This window comes from Chiloscyllium plagiosum, chromosome 10, assembly GCF_004010195.1.
Source record: "Chiloscyllium plagiosum isolate BGI_BamShark_2017 chromosome 10, ASM401019v2, whole genome shotgun sequence".
NCBI classification, from domain to species: Eukaryota; Metazoa; Chordata; class Chondrichthyes; order Orectolobiformes; family Hemiscylliidae; genus Chiloscyllium; species Chiloscyllium plagiosum.
This window is the reverse complement of record NC_057719.1, coordinates 5,545,515-5,562,112: the sequence shown is the minus strand read 5'-3', so window position 1 is coordinate 5,562,112 and position 16,598 is coordinate 5,545,515. Positions and strand designations below refer to the sequence as shown.

Sequence of the window (16,598 nt, the reverse complement as noted above, 5' to 3'; positions counted from 1 at the left end):
CATATCTAACCAACCTTTTACTAATTGTATAAAAGGTTTAGGATGAGTTGAAGTTCCAAGAAAGATGCGCAAGTCTGAAAACTGATAAACAGATGGACAACAAGACTTCCATGTACAATTGCTTGTCACCTCATTTAAGTATGCATACAGGTATAGTTGATAGCAGCACTGGCTAAACATTTCAAAATAGCCATCACAAAGATATGGCAATAAGAAGGGAAAGACCAGAACCTGAAAATTCATAGTTAAAACACATTTTGAAAGAACCGGTAGCTAAGCAAAGGTAGAGGGGTCATTCTATTAATTAAGGATTATATTGGTACAACATGGAGAGATAACTTTAGTTCTGTGGATCAGGATGTAAAAGTTTGGGTAAAGATAAGAAAAAAATAAAGGCAAATAAGTGAATTATGAGACTAATTCCTAACAATAAATGTACTGGTTAGGTTCAGAAATAGGTCTGTAGATAAAGGAGCAGGAGAGAGGCAGATATTTAAGGAGATATTTCAGAATACTCAGAAAATATAAATTGCAATGAAAAAGATTCTAAAGGAAGGATTCATGTCTGTGGCTAATGATGGACATCAAAAATAGCATCAAACTGGAATAATAAGTCATATAATTTCATAAAGATTAAACACAAGAACAGCAAAGCATTAATAAAAGATTAATAAGGTAAAATTAGGTTATGAAAGAGGCCTATCTAGAAATATAAAAGGAAGAGTTTTATAGGTGTGAAAAGAGACAGTAAGTAAAGTGAGTGTTGGTCTTACAGAGAGTGTTTGGGGAATTAATAACGGAAAATTGGGAAATGGCAAGTGAATTGAACAGATGTTGTATGCCTGTTTTCATTGTAGAGAACACAACTAATATTCCAGAAATAACTGAATCAACATGTGAAAGGGAACAAGGAACTCAGAACAATTTACTCAGCATCTTTTCCCTCATAATTGGAATTGTTTTAATAAAATCTGACAAGTCCTCTAACCCTGATGAGCTTCACCCTAAGGCGTTAAAAGAAGTGACCATATTGATTTTAATGTTCCAAAATTCTCTCGATTCCAGAAAAGTCCATCAGATTGGAAGATGGTAAATGTGACTCCTGTATTTAAGAAACGCTGCAGATGAGGGGCACAAATCAGAGAAATATAAACAAGTTAGCCTAACATCTTTCATCAGGAGAATGCTAGACACCATTAGGTTAAACAAGATTACAAAAAGGCACTTAGAAATTTGAATGCAACAAATGTATACTTAACATGATTTTAAGAAAGGGAAATCACATTTGACTGGTTTATTACAGCTCTTTGAGGAAGTAAAAAGCAAAGGAGAAATAGTGCATGTACTGTATTTACAATTTCAGAGGCATTTGAGTATGTGTCACATTAAAAAGTTATTACACAAAACAAGAGCTCATGGAGTAAGAGATAACATACTAGCATTGAGACAGAATTGCTTGGATAATAGAAAACAGAACTTATATATAAATGATGAATTTCCACCTGGTAGAATGTGATGAATACTGAGCAAGAAGAATCAGGGCTTCAGCTGGTTACATGTATGAAGTGACAAAAGGCATGATTCCTAAATTTGCTTGATAATACAAGATTAGGTAGGAAAGTAAGTTGTGAAAAGGGCATAAGAAATCTGCAAAGTGCTACAAGTTAAGTGAGTGAGTAAATATTTGGTAGGCGAAATATAATGTGAGTAAATGCAAACTTGTCCACTTTGGCAAAAAAAAAGAAAACCAATATTCATTTAAGTACAGACAATCTTCACAACTCAGATACAAAGTAACCTTGGTGCTCTTGTATATGAATATACTGTTGCCTTACTAATCAATGGCTGCAACTGAATGTTTGCCTTTCCAAGGAGAATGGAACATAAAAGTAAAGAAGCTTCACTTTGGTTGTATAAAATTTTGGGGATGCCACATTTGGAGTACTATGTATAATCTTTAAGGAAGGATGCAAATGTAAATAAATTTCAGAAAAAGTTCACTTAACTGATACATGGGATGGGAAGGAGGTTATCTTATGAAGAAAGAGTGAACAGGGTGGACCTGTACCAACTGGAGTTCAGAACAAAGAGCTGTGATTTTATTAATACATATAAAGAGTCTGATGGCACTTGACAAGATGCTGAAAGGTAGTTTCCTTCATGAGAAAAACTACAACTAGGGGGATTCCTAAAAGAAGCAGAAGAGGAGGAGTTTTCTTTTTCTTAGAAGGTCATAAAACTTTGGACTCTTTCTCAGAAATGATTGGAGGCAGGGTTATTGAGTATTTTTTAAGGCAGTGGTAGGCAGATTCTTGATTAACAAGGGAGTCAAAGGATACTGGAGCTTAGGGAAACGTGGAATTGAGGCCACAATAATATCAAACATGATCTTATGAAATGGCAGAGCAGGCTGAGGGCCTTAATGGTCTGCTTCTAATTCATAACTTCATAAAATGACAGTGTACTTTAACTGGCAATTTTAAAAAAATCAATATTAACATCAAGTTAAATCAAATGCCAAAAAACAATGTCATTATGGAGAAGGAAAAACCGCTAATATCACATTGGTGGCATAAGGAAGTAAATGTATGTACAGTCACTATATAAATGGATCCCGTTTTTTAAAAAATGTCACCTACAGTATGAATTATCACGATAAACTAACCTCTGCACTCTGGCATGTCACTGTTTCACAAGGAAAGTAAATGCAGTCAGACTTTGTAAGATTGCGCTATTTTTGGAGGTCATGTGACTAGAATAGCAATAACATTAAAACTAGATCATGGTGTACTGTGATCCTGAAAGATAAATTCAGTCAGTCAATCATTCATTAAGTGAGTTTACACAGCAAATAATAAAGCCACACAGGCCAGGAAATTTCAGGATTGGCCTGTAATCAGTGTTCAATTGGAGGAATACAGACAAGACCATTTGCCTCAATTTTGTATTTGGCCCCACTTTAATGGGGATGTGAGAAATGGGCAGAGTTCCCACTGCTGACATCCACATAACAACCTCTTCTGGAAACGTGGATGTTGGGTGAGATCACAAACAGGGTGATTTAATTGTTTGCAAACATTTACTAAAGACTCCTCTTAAGTAACAATCAACTGGGTACCAGTGACATTAGTAAAATTGCATTTTTTTTATCCAATACATTTTCATTTATTGGGCTTCGCTGACAAGCCCAGAATTTATTAACCATCTCCCTGGTCCATAAATAAGAAAACACCTTCAGGAGAAGAACATGACGAGAACTGGCAAGTTTAAAAAAGTAAAATCTATTTGTGATGTTACCTAAAATAAGATGGAGTTTTGTATCTGTCTGAAAAGCATAATGTAATGTGACAAGGAAAGGTGATTGTCGAATGTGTTCCAATACTTGACGCTCTGTCCTGGTGTGCTCTGCAGTCTTTGCTTTTTGAACTATTGTTGCCTTCTTCAGCACCTTCATGGCAAAAAGCTTTCCGGTATCGTGACCACTGATTTTCCTCACAAGAAATACTTTTCCATAAGCTAGAAACAGAAGAAAAGGCAAAGAGATAAAGAACATACACCAAATTAACACTTGGAATGAAATACTGTTCATAGAGTCATACAGCATGGAAACAGAGCCTTCAGTCCAACTACTCCATGCAGACTACGTTTCCAAACTAAATTAGTCCCACCTGCTTGTATGTGGCCCATATCCCTCCAAATCCTTCCTATTCATGCACTTATCCAAATATTTTTTAACATTGTAGCTGTACCTGCATCCATCCTCTGGCAATTCATTCCACACACTAACCACTCTCCATGTAAAAAAGATGCCCCTCACATCCTTCTTAAACCTTTCTCCTCTCAGCTTAAAAATATGCCCCTTTTTGAACTCCCTCAGCTTAGGGAAAAGATCTTTACTGCTCACCTTATCTATACCTCTCATTCTTCTAAATCTCTATAAGGTCACCCCTCAACCCCCAATGCTCCAGTGAAAAAGGTCCCAGCCTATCCGGCTTATTTTTATAACTCAAACCTTTCATTCCTGGCTACATCCTGATGAATCTTTTCTGAACCCTCCCCTGTTTAATAATATCTTTCCTGTAACAAGGCAACCAGAACTGCATTCAGTACTCCAGAAGAGGCCTCACCAATGTCCTGTACAACCTCAACATGACATCTCAACTCCGATACTCAAAAGTACAAATGCATCTCATCTTCTCCTTGCCCACCTCGTTGTCTTTGTGGTTACTTACAATCAGTTACATCTTTTTCTAGTTCTGTTGAAGGATGTTAAGACTGAAGGGAAGTAAGTCATTCAGCCTTTCAAGCACTGATCAACTTGATCATTGGCCTGAAACGTTAACTCTGTTTCATTCTCCACAGATCTATTGAATATTTCCATCATTTATTGCTATTGTTTGTATTTCGAACAACTGCAGTATTTTTCTTTTATTTTATTGTTCTATGAAACTGTCTTAAATGCAATCCGTTAGTTTAATCTCCAAACTATTTTTATCAATCCAATTAGTCCAGTTTGTATGAAATTTAAAACTTGGCACATTTATTGCATTTCCTTTATCAGTTCCTCCTCTTTCTTGATTTCTACTTTGGCCAAAGCTATAGTTACGGTTGATGACCAAGAAACTATTCCCACCAGTGTTCTCAGCCCCTTTTATTTCATATATCTGCAGTGACTGGAATGAAGTCAGCCAGGTGGACATCAGCCAGGTGAACAACCAGTTCCCTGGTTGGGGCTATTAATCTGGTACAATCAGGGAGCTCTGGCTGACATACATAAACAGGATTTTCAGGGGTTCCATTCACCCTAGGAGCCAGCTGGGTCAGTGTCATGTACTATGCACATTCAAAAAGAAGGTGACTTGTGATGGGATACTAGCCTTCATGTAGTTAACTCAATATTCATTGATACAGATTCTATTTCCTGATTTCCAAGCCATGCTTATTCTGCACTACTGCCTGCATTAGCACATCATTTTTAAAATCAGGGTTACCAACCCACCATTATTTCGCAACTGTGGCATTAGATCAAATATACTTATCTCTATTAGTGTCATTAATTTATCTACCTTAGGAACATTCTGTATGATCAAACAATGCACTTTCAAACTTTTTGGTAAATTCCCTGATTTAATTGTTCATCTAAACTCTGTCTTTTTCTGGGCAAAAGTGAGGACTGCAGATGCTAGAAATCAGAGTCTAGGTTAGAGTGATGCTGGAAAAGCAAAGCAGGTCAGGCAGCTTCCGAGGAGCAGGAAAATTGACGTTGCAGGCAAAAGCCCTTCATCAGGATTGTTTTGATGAAGAGCTTTTGCCCGAAATGTCGATTTTCCTGCTCCTCGGATGCTGGCTGACCTGCTGTGCTTTTCCAGCACCTCTCTAATCTATACTCTGTCTTTTTCTGGCACACTCCACTCATCTTTACCAAATTGTGAAACTGATTCAAATATTTGATTTATCTCTTCAGATGTAATAAATTTCTTCAATTAAATTGTGGCATTTCCACCTTTAGTTTCAAAGCAATTTATTCAACTTTCTGGAAGGCAGGTTCTAAAACAGTTTAAATGTAACCTATCCCAATAGAATAGGTCACTCATTCCCCAGTACTGATGCCAGTATTCTATGGCCCTAAACATTCATCTCCCAAATCACTAGGGACAGCATACTATTGTAAAGGAACCAAATCAGAGAGAATTCAGACATGTGCGTTTCAAGATAACAAGACGAGACTGTACACTGCCCCACCTATCCCCGTAACCCTGAATTTCTCCTGGATAATCCGTCTAGCCTGCACATTCCTGGAAACTATATGCAATTTAGCATGGTCGATTCACTGAAATCTATATATGTTTGGACTTTGAGAGGAAACTGGAGCACCTGGAGAAAACCCACATAGACACAGGGAGAATGTGCAAACTCCAAAGTCACTTAAGGGTGGAATCAAACCTGGGTCTCTGCCACTGGAAAGCAGCAGTGCTCACCACTGAGCCACCATGCTACCCCCAAAAAAGCTCTCTACTTCTATTCTACTTTAGAATAAGACAGATGAGCTAAGAGCATGGATTGATATATGGAATTAAGATATTACTGCTATCACAGAGATGTGGTTTAGGTAGGGCAGAACTGGAAACTCAATGTTACAGGGTATAGAATCTTCAGGCAAGACAGGGTATGGTATTACTAATTAAATAGTCAGTTACTGCAGTAAGGTGGGATGGTATCTTGAAAGGATCTTCAAATGAGGTTAGGAATAGAGCGGATAGAGCTTAGGAATAAAAAAAGGGGCAATCACCTTGTTCGTCGTGTATTATAGGCCCCCAAACAGTCAGTAGGTGAAAGAGAAGCAGATCTATAGACAATCCACTGAGGTGTGTAAAAACAATACAAATAGGAAGTGACAATGCTGCTCCTTTAACAAGGTCATGCCGCCCTTGGTTTTTTTTCAGAGGTCGTAAAAGCAGTGATTCTGACAAGTCTGGGTTTAACTACTTGAGAATGCTATCAAGCTTTGAAAAAAACACTTGTACAATCAAATGGAGAGTGACCAGTTCTCCCGGCTCAGCTTTCTACTACTTTCCTCTGGCTTGGTTTGGTTTGGTTTGGTTTGGTTTTATCAGTCTGGCTGTTCACTGAAAGCAGTCAGTCAGTTGTGAAGCTGCCGGACCCAAAGAAACAGATCGATGCTGAAACACCGTCTCTCTGACAACTCTGCTTTAAAATCGGCTGTTTGATTTTACCTTTTTTGTCAAGGGCATTTATGGGGATTATAGACAATAGACAATAGGTGCAGAAGTAGGCCATTTGGCCCTTTGGGCCAGCACCACCATTCATTATGATCATGGCTGATCATCTACAATCATTATCCTGTTCTCGCCTTATCCCCATAACCCTTGACCCCACTATCCTTAAGAGCTCTATTCAACTCTTTCTTGAAAGTATCCAGAGACTTGGCCTCCAATGCTTTCAGGGGCAGAGCATTCCATACACCCACCACTCTCTGGGTGAAGAAGTATCTTCTAAACTCTGTTCTAAATGGCCTACCCCCTTATTGTTAAACACACTCTGCTTCCTGTGTCCAGAGTGTCCAATCCTTTAATAATCTTATACGTCTCAATCAGATCCCCTCTCATCCTTCTAAACTCAAGTGTATGTACGTCCAGTCGCTCCAATCTTTCAATTCTGGGAATTGACCTCGTGAACCTACGGTACACTCCCTCAATAGCCAAAATGTCCTTCCTCAAATTTGGAGACCAAAATTGCACACAATACTCCAGGTGCAGTCTCACCAGGGCCCTGTACAGCTGCAGAAGGACCTCTTTGCTCCTATACTCAATTCCTCTTGTTTGAAGGCCAGCATGCCATTAGCTTTCTTCACTGCCTGCTGTACCTGCATGCTTGCTTTCATTGACTGATGTACTAGAACATCTAGATCTCATTGCACTTCCCTTTTACCTAACTTGACTCCATTTAGGTTGTTGCAAGTGTTTAGAACAGCATCATTAAGTTGGGATAATCTGCAGGGTTTTTGGATATTTACGTTATTCTATATTCTGTTCTCTATTGTTTGTGTTTCATTCAGTAATCTTGCAAATAAATTCTGTTTTGTTTAAAACTAAGTGGTTGGGCCAACTGCATTATTCCTGGAATATCTATTGTACACTTGCTTAAAACAACTAGCAAAGTTAGGGTCTGCGCTACTTTCTTGAAATGTTTTGAGGGGGTCTGGCCTGATCCCATAACAAGGGTAATTATTTTAGAGGATTTCAACTTGCCCAACAGTAACTGGAATAGGCATTGTGTTAAGGGATTAGAGGGGATGGATTTCTGGAATTGTATTCATAACAGCTCCACACGTACAAGGTCCAACACGGGATAAAGCAATGCTAGACCTAATTCTGGGGAACGAAGGTGGACAGGTGTTCAAGGTGACAATGGGGGAGCACTTTCGTGACAGCAACAATGACTTAAATTTGTTACTTAAAAGATGGTAGGCAAAGAACAGTTTTGGGATGGTGGAAGGTTGATTTTATTAAAATAAGGCAGGATTTGGCCAAAGTATTTCGGGAACAGCTAATTGTAGGAAAATCTACAACAGAGCGGGGGGGGGGGGGGGGAGGAGGAGGAAGGAAGGGTGGGGTGTTCAAAAAGGAAATGAGAGTACAGGCCAAACATCACTCCTTTAGGGTGAAATGTATCAGTAACAAGTCCAGAGAATCTTGGATATCTAGGAATATTCAGGGCTTCATAAGAAAAAAAAAAGGCTTTTAGCAGATATGAAGGGTGTAAAACAATGGAGGGTCTATAGTGGGGTAAAGATGAGCAAGGGGTAACTTAAGTAAGCAATTAGGAGAGCAAAGAGGGGACATGAAATAGCATTGGTGGAAATATATTAAGGGGAAAAGGGTAGCCTGTGAAAGACTAGGGACCAGTAGGGACCAAGAGGGCACTCTGCACTTGGAGCCGGAGGACATTGGCAGTGTTAAACAAGAACTTCTGTCTTCACTTTGGAGAAGGAGGAAGTAGGTATAGAATTTGGGAAGAGGGACTGACAGGTTCTTGGGCAGTTTTGACATCAGGAGTGAGGAGGTATTAGAAATTTTGGCATGCTTAAACGTGGACAATTCCCCAGGTGTGGATGAGTTGTATCCCTTGCTGCTGTGGAAGATCAGAGAGAGGAAATGCTAACTTTTAATTCCTCTCTCACCATGCGGGAGATACCAGAGGACTGGAGGACAGCTTATATGGTTCCACTTTTCAACAAAGGTGATAGAGATAATCCACAGATCAGTGAGTTTCACAATAATGGTAGCAAAACTATTGGAGAAAATTCTAAAGGGAACAATTAGTCTCCACTCAGACAGGCAAGATTTAATCAAGGATGGTCAGCATGGCTTTGTCAGAGAGAGGTCATGACTAACAAATTTAATAGAATTTTTTAAGGAAGTGATCAGATGTGTGCATGAGGAAACTGCAGTTGACATAGTTTATAGGGATTTCAACAAAGCCTTTGATATGGTCCACATAGGCTGATAAAGAAGATAAGAGCACATGAGATCCAGGGTAACTTGACCAGGTGTATCTAACATTAGCTTGCTGGAAGGAAACAAAGAGTGGTGGTGGAAAGCTGTTTATATGACAGGAGGCTGGTGCTGTGTGGCATACCACTGGTAACAGTACTGGGTCCATTATTGCTTACAATATATCTTAATGACATAGATGAGATTATAAGGGGAATGTTAAATAAGCTTATGGAATACTTAAAGATTGGCTGAGTTGTTAATAGTGAAGGTCTTAGGTTACACAAAGACATAAACTGTTCAGATGGAATTTAATGCTGGTCAGATGGGCAGATCAGTGGCAGATGGAATTTAACCTGGAAAAATATGTGGTGATGCACTTTAGAACAAGTAACAAGATATGGGAGCATCCAATGAATCGCAGGACACTACAAAAGTCTGAGGAACAGAGATCTTGGGTGCTTGTCCACAGATCCCTGAAGGCATCAGATCAGGATAATAGGATAGTTAAGTCAACATAAGGATACTTGCCAATATTAGTCATGGCATAAACTACAAGGGAGGTTAGTTTGGACCTGTACAAAACTTTGGTTAGACCACACCTGGAGTGTTTTGTGCAGTTCTGGTTGCCTCACTACTGCAAGGAGATGATTGCAAAGGAGATTCACCAGGACATTGTATGCGTTGGAGCACTTTAGCTATGAAGAGACGCTGGATAAACTTGGGTTGTTTTCTTTAGAGCAGAGAAGGCACCAGATTGAGGTATATTAGTATGAGGGGTATGTACAAGGTTGATAGGAAGCAGATGTTCCCTTTCGTTGAAGTGTCAATAACAAAGGGATATAGGTTTAAGGTGAAGGGCAGAATGTTTAGATGGAATTTGAAGAATAATTTTGCTCCCTGAGGATGGTGGAATACACTGTCTGGGAAAGGAGTAATGGCAAGAAAACTCAACCTTTAAAAAGTACAATGGTGAGAATTTGAAATATCACAACATTCAAGGCTATGGGCCAAGTACTGGAAAGTGGGATTAATTTAGATAGGTCAGCGCAGAATTGATGGTCTGAAGAACACCTGCTGTGCTGTATGATTATATCTCTTTAAACCATACTCTTTGCCAATTTTACATGAAATTCAGGTTGTGAAGGCTCTGTGTACAAACTGGTTGCTATGTTTCCAATAGTAAAATTGTAACAACATTATAAATGTACTCAATTGGATGTAAAGTGCTTAGGAACAACTTGAGGTTTTGGAGGATACTCTATAAATGCAAGTCTTATTTTACAGAGTTATTAGAAACATGCTTAATTCTGATACTTGGTCGGCAGCAGAGCCTTTTGGACTTTTGATCACTGCAGCAAGAAACTTATCTATTTCCAATATTATAATAACCTCTGCTGCCAATACATCTCTTTTTGTTTTGACCACTACTTCCTTCAGTCACCTCTTGTACCATGAAGGTCAATTGCACATTTTCTTGTAGTACTTCTTCTGATACAGGTAACAAGTTCCTCGTGATTTCTTAAGGTTCAGATGTCTCTGTTGCTACATCCTGGGTTCCACAACTGCCTGATTGGCCCCTCCTGCTCCTCACCAAATCCAAACTAACATCAATCATGAGGATTGAGAGTGGTTTTTGCATCAAAGTGTTCTGATAACTTTCCCCTAGCAGATACATCATGATGTCTGGAGTTCAGCATCTAACTGAACAACTCTGTACAGAAGATCCTCAAGATACAGAGCCAATACCTAAACACTCCAGTTACAACACATCACCTGCAATGTCAGCTCTAACTTCCAAATATATAATTGGTAATTTATAATCAAGCCTCTGCAACTGACCTACAGGTGCAAAGAAGAACAGCACGTTCAACTCTATAGCCAACTGTTAATTAGCAGAAAAAAAACAGATGATGTGTTTGGTCTAACTTAGAGCAGAGATTGAGAACTCACCCAAAGAATTTTTGACATTGTACTAAAAACATGAATTTATGTTTCTGCTGTGAAAGTGCTTTGCTGAGAAGGGTAAACAACAGCTGTGAATTGAGGAAGCTACAAGACTTAGGAATGTTGATTGTTTAACAGCTTCATGCTGAGCCAAGTCTGAAAAAAGGATCGTGGCTTCAACACCCAAAACAAAGTGAAATTTTAAAAAAGCTGAATTCTGAAATAGTGAAGCAGCAACAAAAACTATAACTTGCCTTCACATAGCACGTCAACATATTCAAACATCCTAAAATGTTGCACAGGCGCATCACTAAATTCTCTGTACAGCAAAGATGCTTTAGTGTTGAGGGTGGGGGGAAGTGATGAGGGGTTGGTCTTTGCCTTCCCTATGGTCAGTGTGGGAGTGGGAGGCATCACTTACTCAGGCAGTAAGTTCCTAATTCTACCCAGAATAAGTACATAGCAAAAGGCTAGAGAATTACTTTTCCCTGCCACTGCAAATTGAGGTCAAGTGGGCTAATCAAGTTAAATGGCCTAATCCCCACTGGCATTAACCCCTTAAGATGGCTGAAGGGGTCATTGAAGTTGACACATTAACTTTGCTTACTCTCTTCAGATGCTGCCAGACCTATTGAGTGTTTCCAGAAATATCTGTTTTTGTAACATAAACACTTGCCAGGTTCTGACTATAAAATAAGCTGGGACTTTTCTCCCTGGAGCATTGGAGGCTGAGGAGTGACCTTATAATGGTTTATAAAGTCATGAGGGGCATGGAAAGGGTGAATAGCCAAGATCTTTTTCCTAGAGTGGGGGAGTCCAAAATTAGAGGACAGACGTTTAAGGTGAGAGGGGAAAGATCAAAAAGGACCTAAAGGGGTAACTTGATCATACAGAGGGTAGTCATGTATGAATAAGCTGCCAGACAATGTGGTGGAGGCTGTTATAATTACAACATTTAAACGGCATCTGCATGGGTTTATGAATAGGAAGGATTTAGAGGGATACAGGCCAAATGCTGGCAATGGGACAAGTTTAGTTTGGGATGTCTGGTAACCCCAACGAGCGGTGTTGTATGCCTCTATGAAATGTTGAGTGTTGGTGGTGCTTTTTACTCATCCAGGCCAGTATGCATATTCCAGTACAGTTGACATATGCTTTACAGACAGTAGGCAAATTTTGGGGAATCAAAAGGTAATTAACTCACCAAAGAATTCCTAACCAATGAACTGCCCTTGTGTCTCATTCAGTTCAGTTTCTGGTTAATGGCAACACCAGGATTTTGATAATATTAGGGACCAGACCAAATCTACTCAAAATATATTAAGCAGACAGCTTAGACCCCAAGTTTTCCTTATTCTTAAAGGCAAGTGTAAAGCGTTGTATTCCAGGTGCAATTTGACTGGTCACACTACCAGGCTTGAAGCAAAACACCCTTTTTTCTTACACTATAGTTAAAATACAAATACGAGAGAGAAGAATCGGAATAACTTATTGGAAAACTTAATAGATTAATAGATGATTTAACTACTAAACAATAACTATTCCAATATAGTAACATCCCATAAACACATACATGGCAAAGACAAATTTAGTAAAATAGATTGTCTCACATGCAATGCTCCAGACCAGGAGAAAATAACATCAAGAGAAAGCTTTGAGAGTGTGTGTGAGAGAGAGAAAGAGAAAGAGAGAGAGAAAACTCAAGCATTTTGCTGTAGCAGGGAGAGATGTTATAGCAGCTTCCATAACCCAGCAATTACTGAAAGTTAAACTAAAACCTTGGTTCTATGGGAGTTTGAACCCACCCTTCATGCTGTTTCTATTGTTCCAACGTTAACTAAAAACCCCAAGGCCCCACAGGCTATTTACATTATTGGCCTGGAACAGACCGCTCATCACCTCTGATTCTATTTCTCTTCATAAAAAAACCAGGACAAAATACCCCTCTTAAAGCCATTGTATTGTCACAATAGTGGGTGATTCAGTGATGGTAATGCCACTGAACATCAAGGGGAGGTAATTAGATCCTCTCGTGTTAGAGGTGGTTGTTTCTGGCATTTATCACCTGAATGTTCCTTTCCTCTTGAGTCAATGCCTGAGAGTTGATTAGGCTTTGCTGGTAGATACCTAGACCTGATCATTTTACACCCCTTAGTTTTCTCTTCACGAAAACATTTGCTTTTGTACTATATGCTATGTACTTGATTTATACTATTTTTTCTTTGGCTGAAGTGTGCCCTTTCTTCCTGGAAAGCCCAGGACTCTAAAAAAGTGCACGAGTAAAATGGAAATTAGGAAAGCATGAAAGAATGTTAGTCGTCAAAGAAAGTGCAAGTTTTTTTTATGAATATACACAAACAGCAAGATGATAACTTATTACAGATCAAAAAGGGAACCTGTGTTTGGAGGCTCAAGAAATGCTTCTTAATGAATTCTTTGTGCCTGTCTTCACAGAGAAAGGGACAATACAGACATCATAGATAAGGAAGAGTGTACCATATGGAATGTAATAAATACAGCTTTGGGGGGGGGGGGGCATAGTATTAGTAGTTTTAGTATCTTTGAAATAGCTAAACTTTCAAATCTAGAACATACTTAAGGCTTCTGAGAGAAGTACTGAAAGGAAAAGAAGAAGCTCTGACCACATTTTCCAATCCTCTCCTATAGGATATATCCTTGGGTATAGTGTTGGAGTCAGAAGACTGCCACCATTACACAGTTTTTTTTTTAAATGAGGGAGGAAAGGATAGATCAAGTAATTACAGATTTGGCAGCCTAACCTCAGTGGTAGACAAATTACTCTAAAGAATTCTAAGGGACAGTATAAGTTGCTCGTCAGAAAGGCACAAATCAATCAAGTGCAGTCAGCATGAATATATTAAGAACTGGTTTGTGTCTGATGAACTGGAGTGAATTTTTTGAGGTGACAACAAAAGAGGTTCAATGAATGTACAGCTTTTGAAGAAGTTGACATGGATTTTCATGAGCCTTGTAACAAGATCCCACACGAACACTGCATGGAAAAGTGAAAACCATTAGACCCAAGGGAAAATGGCACATTGAATCTAAAATTAGTCCAGTGGGAGGAAAGGATAATGGTTGGAGGTGTTGATGTGACTGGAAAGCTGCTTCTAATGGGATCATACTAGGCTCAGTTTCAGGTTCTTTGCATCTTGGTATAATCAAAGATTTAGATCTAACTGCAGGGGACCTGATTCAGAAGTTTAAAAAAATTGCCAGTATAGCTTTTCTTAAGGAAAACAAAGCTGTAGACTGTAGGCAAATATAAACGGATGGTCATGTGGTTCAAATTGGCAAACCGAATTCAATTTGGAGAAATGTGAGGTAATTCTTTTCAGGGAAACAATTAATACAAAGAAGTACTGAAAATGAGTGACTGCAACAGAGAAGCACAAAAGCAAATGCAAGAACAAAAACACATTATAATGTCCACAAATCTCTGAATGTAGCAAGACAGGTGGACAGACAAAGGCACAGAATGAAAAAGTTAATGTTGGAACAGTGCAAAACAGTTGATAGGCCTCATTCAGAGTAATGCTTACTATTTTTATAAAAAGTTAATTATTCATTAAATTAAAACAAAGAACTATGGATGTTGGATTATTGAAATAAAAACAGAATGTGTTAGGGAAACTCATCAGGTCTGTGGAGAGAAAAACTGAGTTAACGATACAAGTCCAATGACTCATCGTCAGAACTGAAAGCAATTGGGAAATGGCAATATTTATACTGAAAATTAGGGAGATGGAGAGGGGTGAACAGTATAGATGGAAATGGAGAGAGGTTGGGAGGGGGGGGCGAAACAAAGAAAGGAGAAGCAGAGTAAGCGATTGCTGATGATACACTGGGAGGAAGATAAATGCTGAATGAGTGCGAATGGAAAGTATCAGTGTGAGAAAATGGGGTGGCTGTGCTGGAGCAACCCATACAGAACAGGACCTGGCGCGTGGGAGTGAGTAACAAACATGAAGAAAGGTGGTCACACTCTGAAATTGTTAAACATGATGTTGAGTCCTGACTGTTTTAAGGTACCTAGGCAGAAAATGAAGTGGTGGAGGACTGCAGTAGCTCTGAGATGTAAATTTTGGCTTGGGAACATGGTGGTATATAAAAGTGGAAGGCAAGTGGAAGGTCAGGATTTTAACCAACATGGGATGAAACATCTGAAAACAAACCCACCAGCTCAGTGAGCAAATTGACAACCTGGTCAAGATCAATTTTTTTGGACAGAGCAGAGGTGTTCCACAAAGATGGTAACCCAATCTGCATTATTCTATTACTAGATGGGGGAGAACCAGTACATGTCGTGTATTTGGATTTTCAGAAGGCTTTTGATACATTCCCTCATAATAAGTCAGTGAGCAAAGTTAAAACACAGAGTTAATATACTGGCAAGGATTGAGGATTGGTTGACAGGTGGGAAACGTAGAAGAAAATAAATGGGTCTTTTTCCATGTGGCAGGTGGTGACTAGCTGAATACTACAATGGTCAGTGCTTGGACCACAGCTATTTACTATATGTAAATAGATGACCTGATTGAGACGTCCAAAGACAACATTTCCAAGATGTTTTTCACCTTCCATAGGATGTTGCCATCGTTGGCTAAGTCAACATTTATTGATTGAATCTTCACCACAGGTCTCAGCAATCACTTTGAGAGTCTGGAGTCACATGTAGGCTAGAGCAGGTAAGGAGAAGAGATTTTCTTCCCAGATGGAACTTAGTTTTTCCAATAATCGGCAGTGGATTCATGATTATTATTAGTCTTTATTCCAGATTTTTTTTTAACTGAATTCAAATTCCACCATCTGCTGTGGAAGGAGGGATTTTAACCAGGGTCCTCAGAACACTACCTGGATGTCTACATTAATAGTATTGTAATAAGACCACTATACTACCACAATAGGAAAGTTTGTTGATGACAGATATAGAATGTAGGGAAATAGAGGGTGACATCTTGAAAAGTGTCTATGGATGAGTGGATAAATCCCCAGGATCTGATCAGGTGTACCCTAGAACTCTGTGGGAAGCTAGGGAAGTGATTGCTGGGCTTCTTACTGAGTTATTTGTATCATCTATAGTCACAGGTAAGGTGCCGGAAGACTGGTGGTTGGCTAATGTGGTGCCACTGGCGGTAAGGAGAAGCCAAGGAACTACAGACCAGTGAGCCTGACGTCTATGGTGGGCAAGTTGTTGGAGGGAATCCTGAGGGACAGGATGTACATGTATTTGGAAAGGCAAGGACTGATCAGGGATATTCAACATGGCTTAGTGCATGGGAAATCATCCCCATAGGAGACTGGTGAGCAAGGTTAGATCTCATGGAATATAGGGTGAACTAGCCATTTGGATACAGAACTGGCTTAAAGGTAGATGACAGACGGTGGTGGTGTAGGGTTGTTTTTCAGACTGGAGGCCTGTGACCAGTGGAGTGCCACAAGAATCGGTGTTGAGTCCACTATTTTTAGTCATTTATATAAATGATTTGGATGTGAGCATAAGAACCATAGTTAGTAAGTTTGCTGGTGACACCAAAATTGGAGGTGTAGTGGACAGCGAAGAAGGTTACTTCAGATTAGAATAGGATCTTGATCAGATGGGCCAATGGGCTGAGA

The 16,598-nt window shown here is 39.3% G+C and overlaps 1 protein-coding gene across 6 annotated transcripts in view; it reads right to left on the bottom strand.

The window, feature by feature from the left end:
* The window catches only part of rps6ka5 (ribosomal protein S6 kinase, polypeptide 5), a 222,500-nt gene that overhangs the window by 118,457 nt on the left and 87,445 nt on the right, over positions 1-16,598 (bottom strand). For 5 of the 6 annotated variants that reach the window (XM_043696941.1, XM_043696943.1, XM_043696944.1 and 2 more), the window contains one exon: positions 3,298-3,516. The exons of the other annotated variant lie outside the window; for it this stretch is intronic. In XM_043696941.1, the coding sequence (XP_043552876.1) occupies positions 3,298-3,516 (219 nt within the window). The remainder of the gene's footprint in view (positions 1-3,297; positions 3,517-16,598) is intronic. 6 annotated transcript variants of the gene reach the window in all.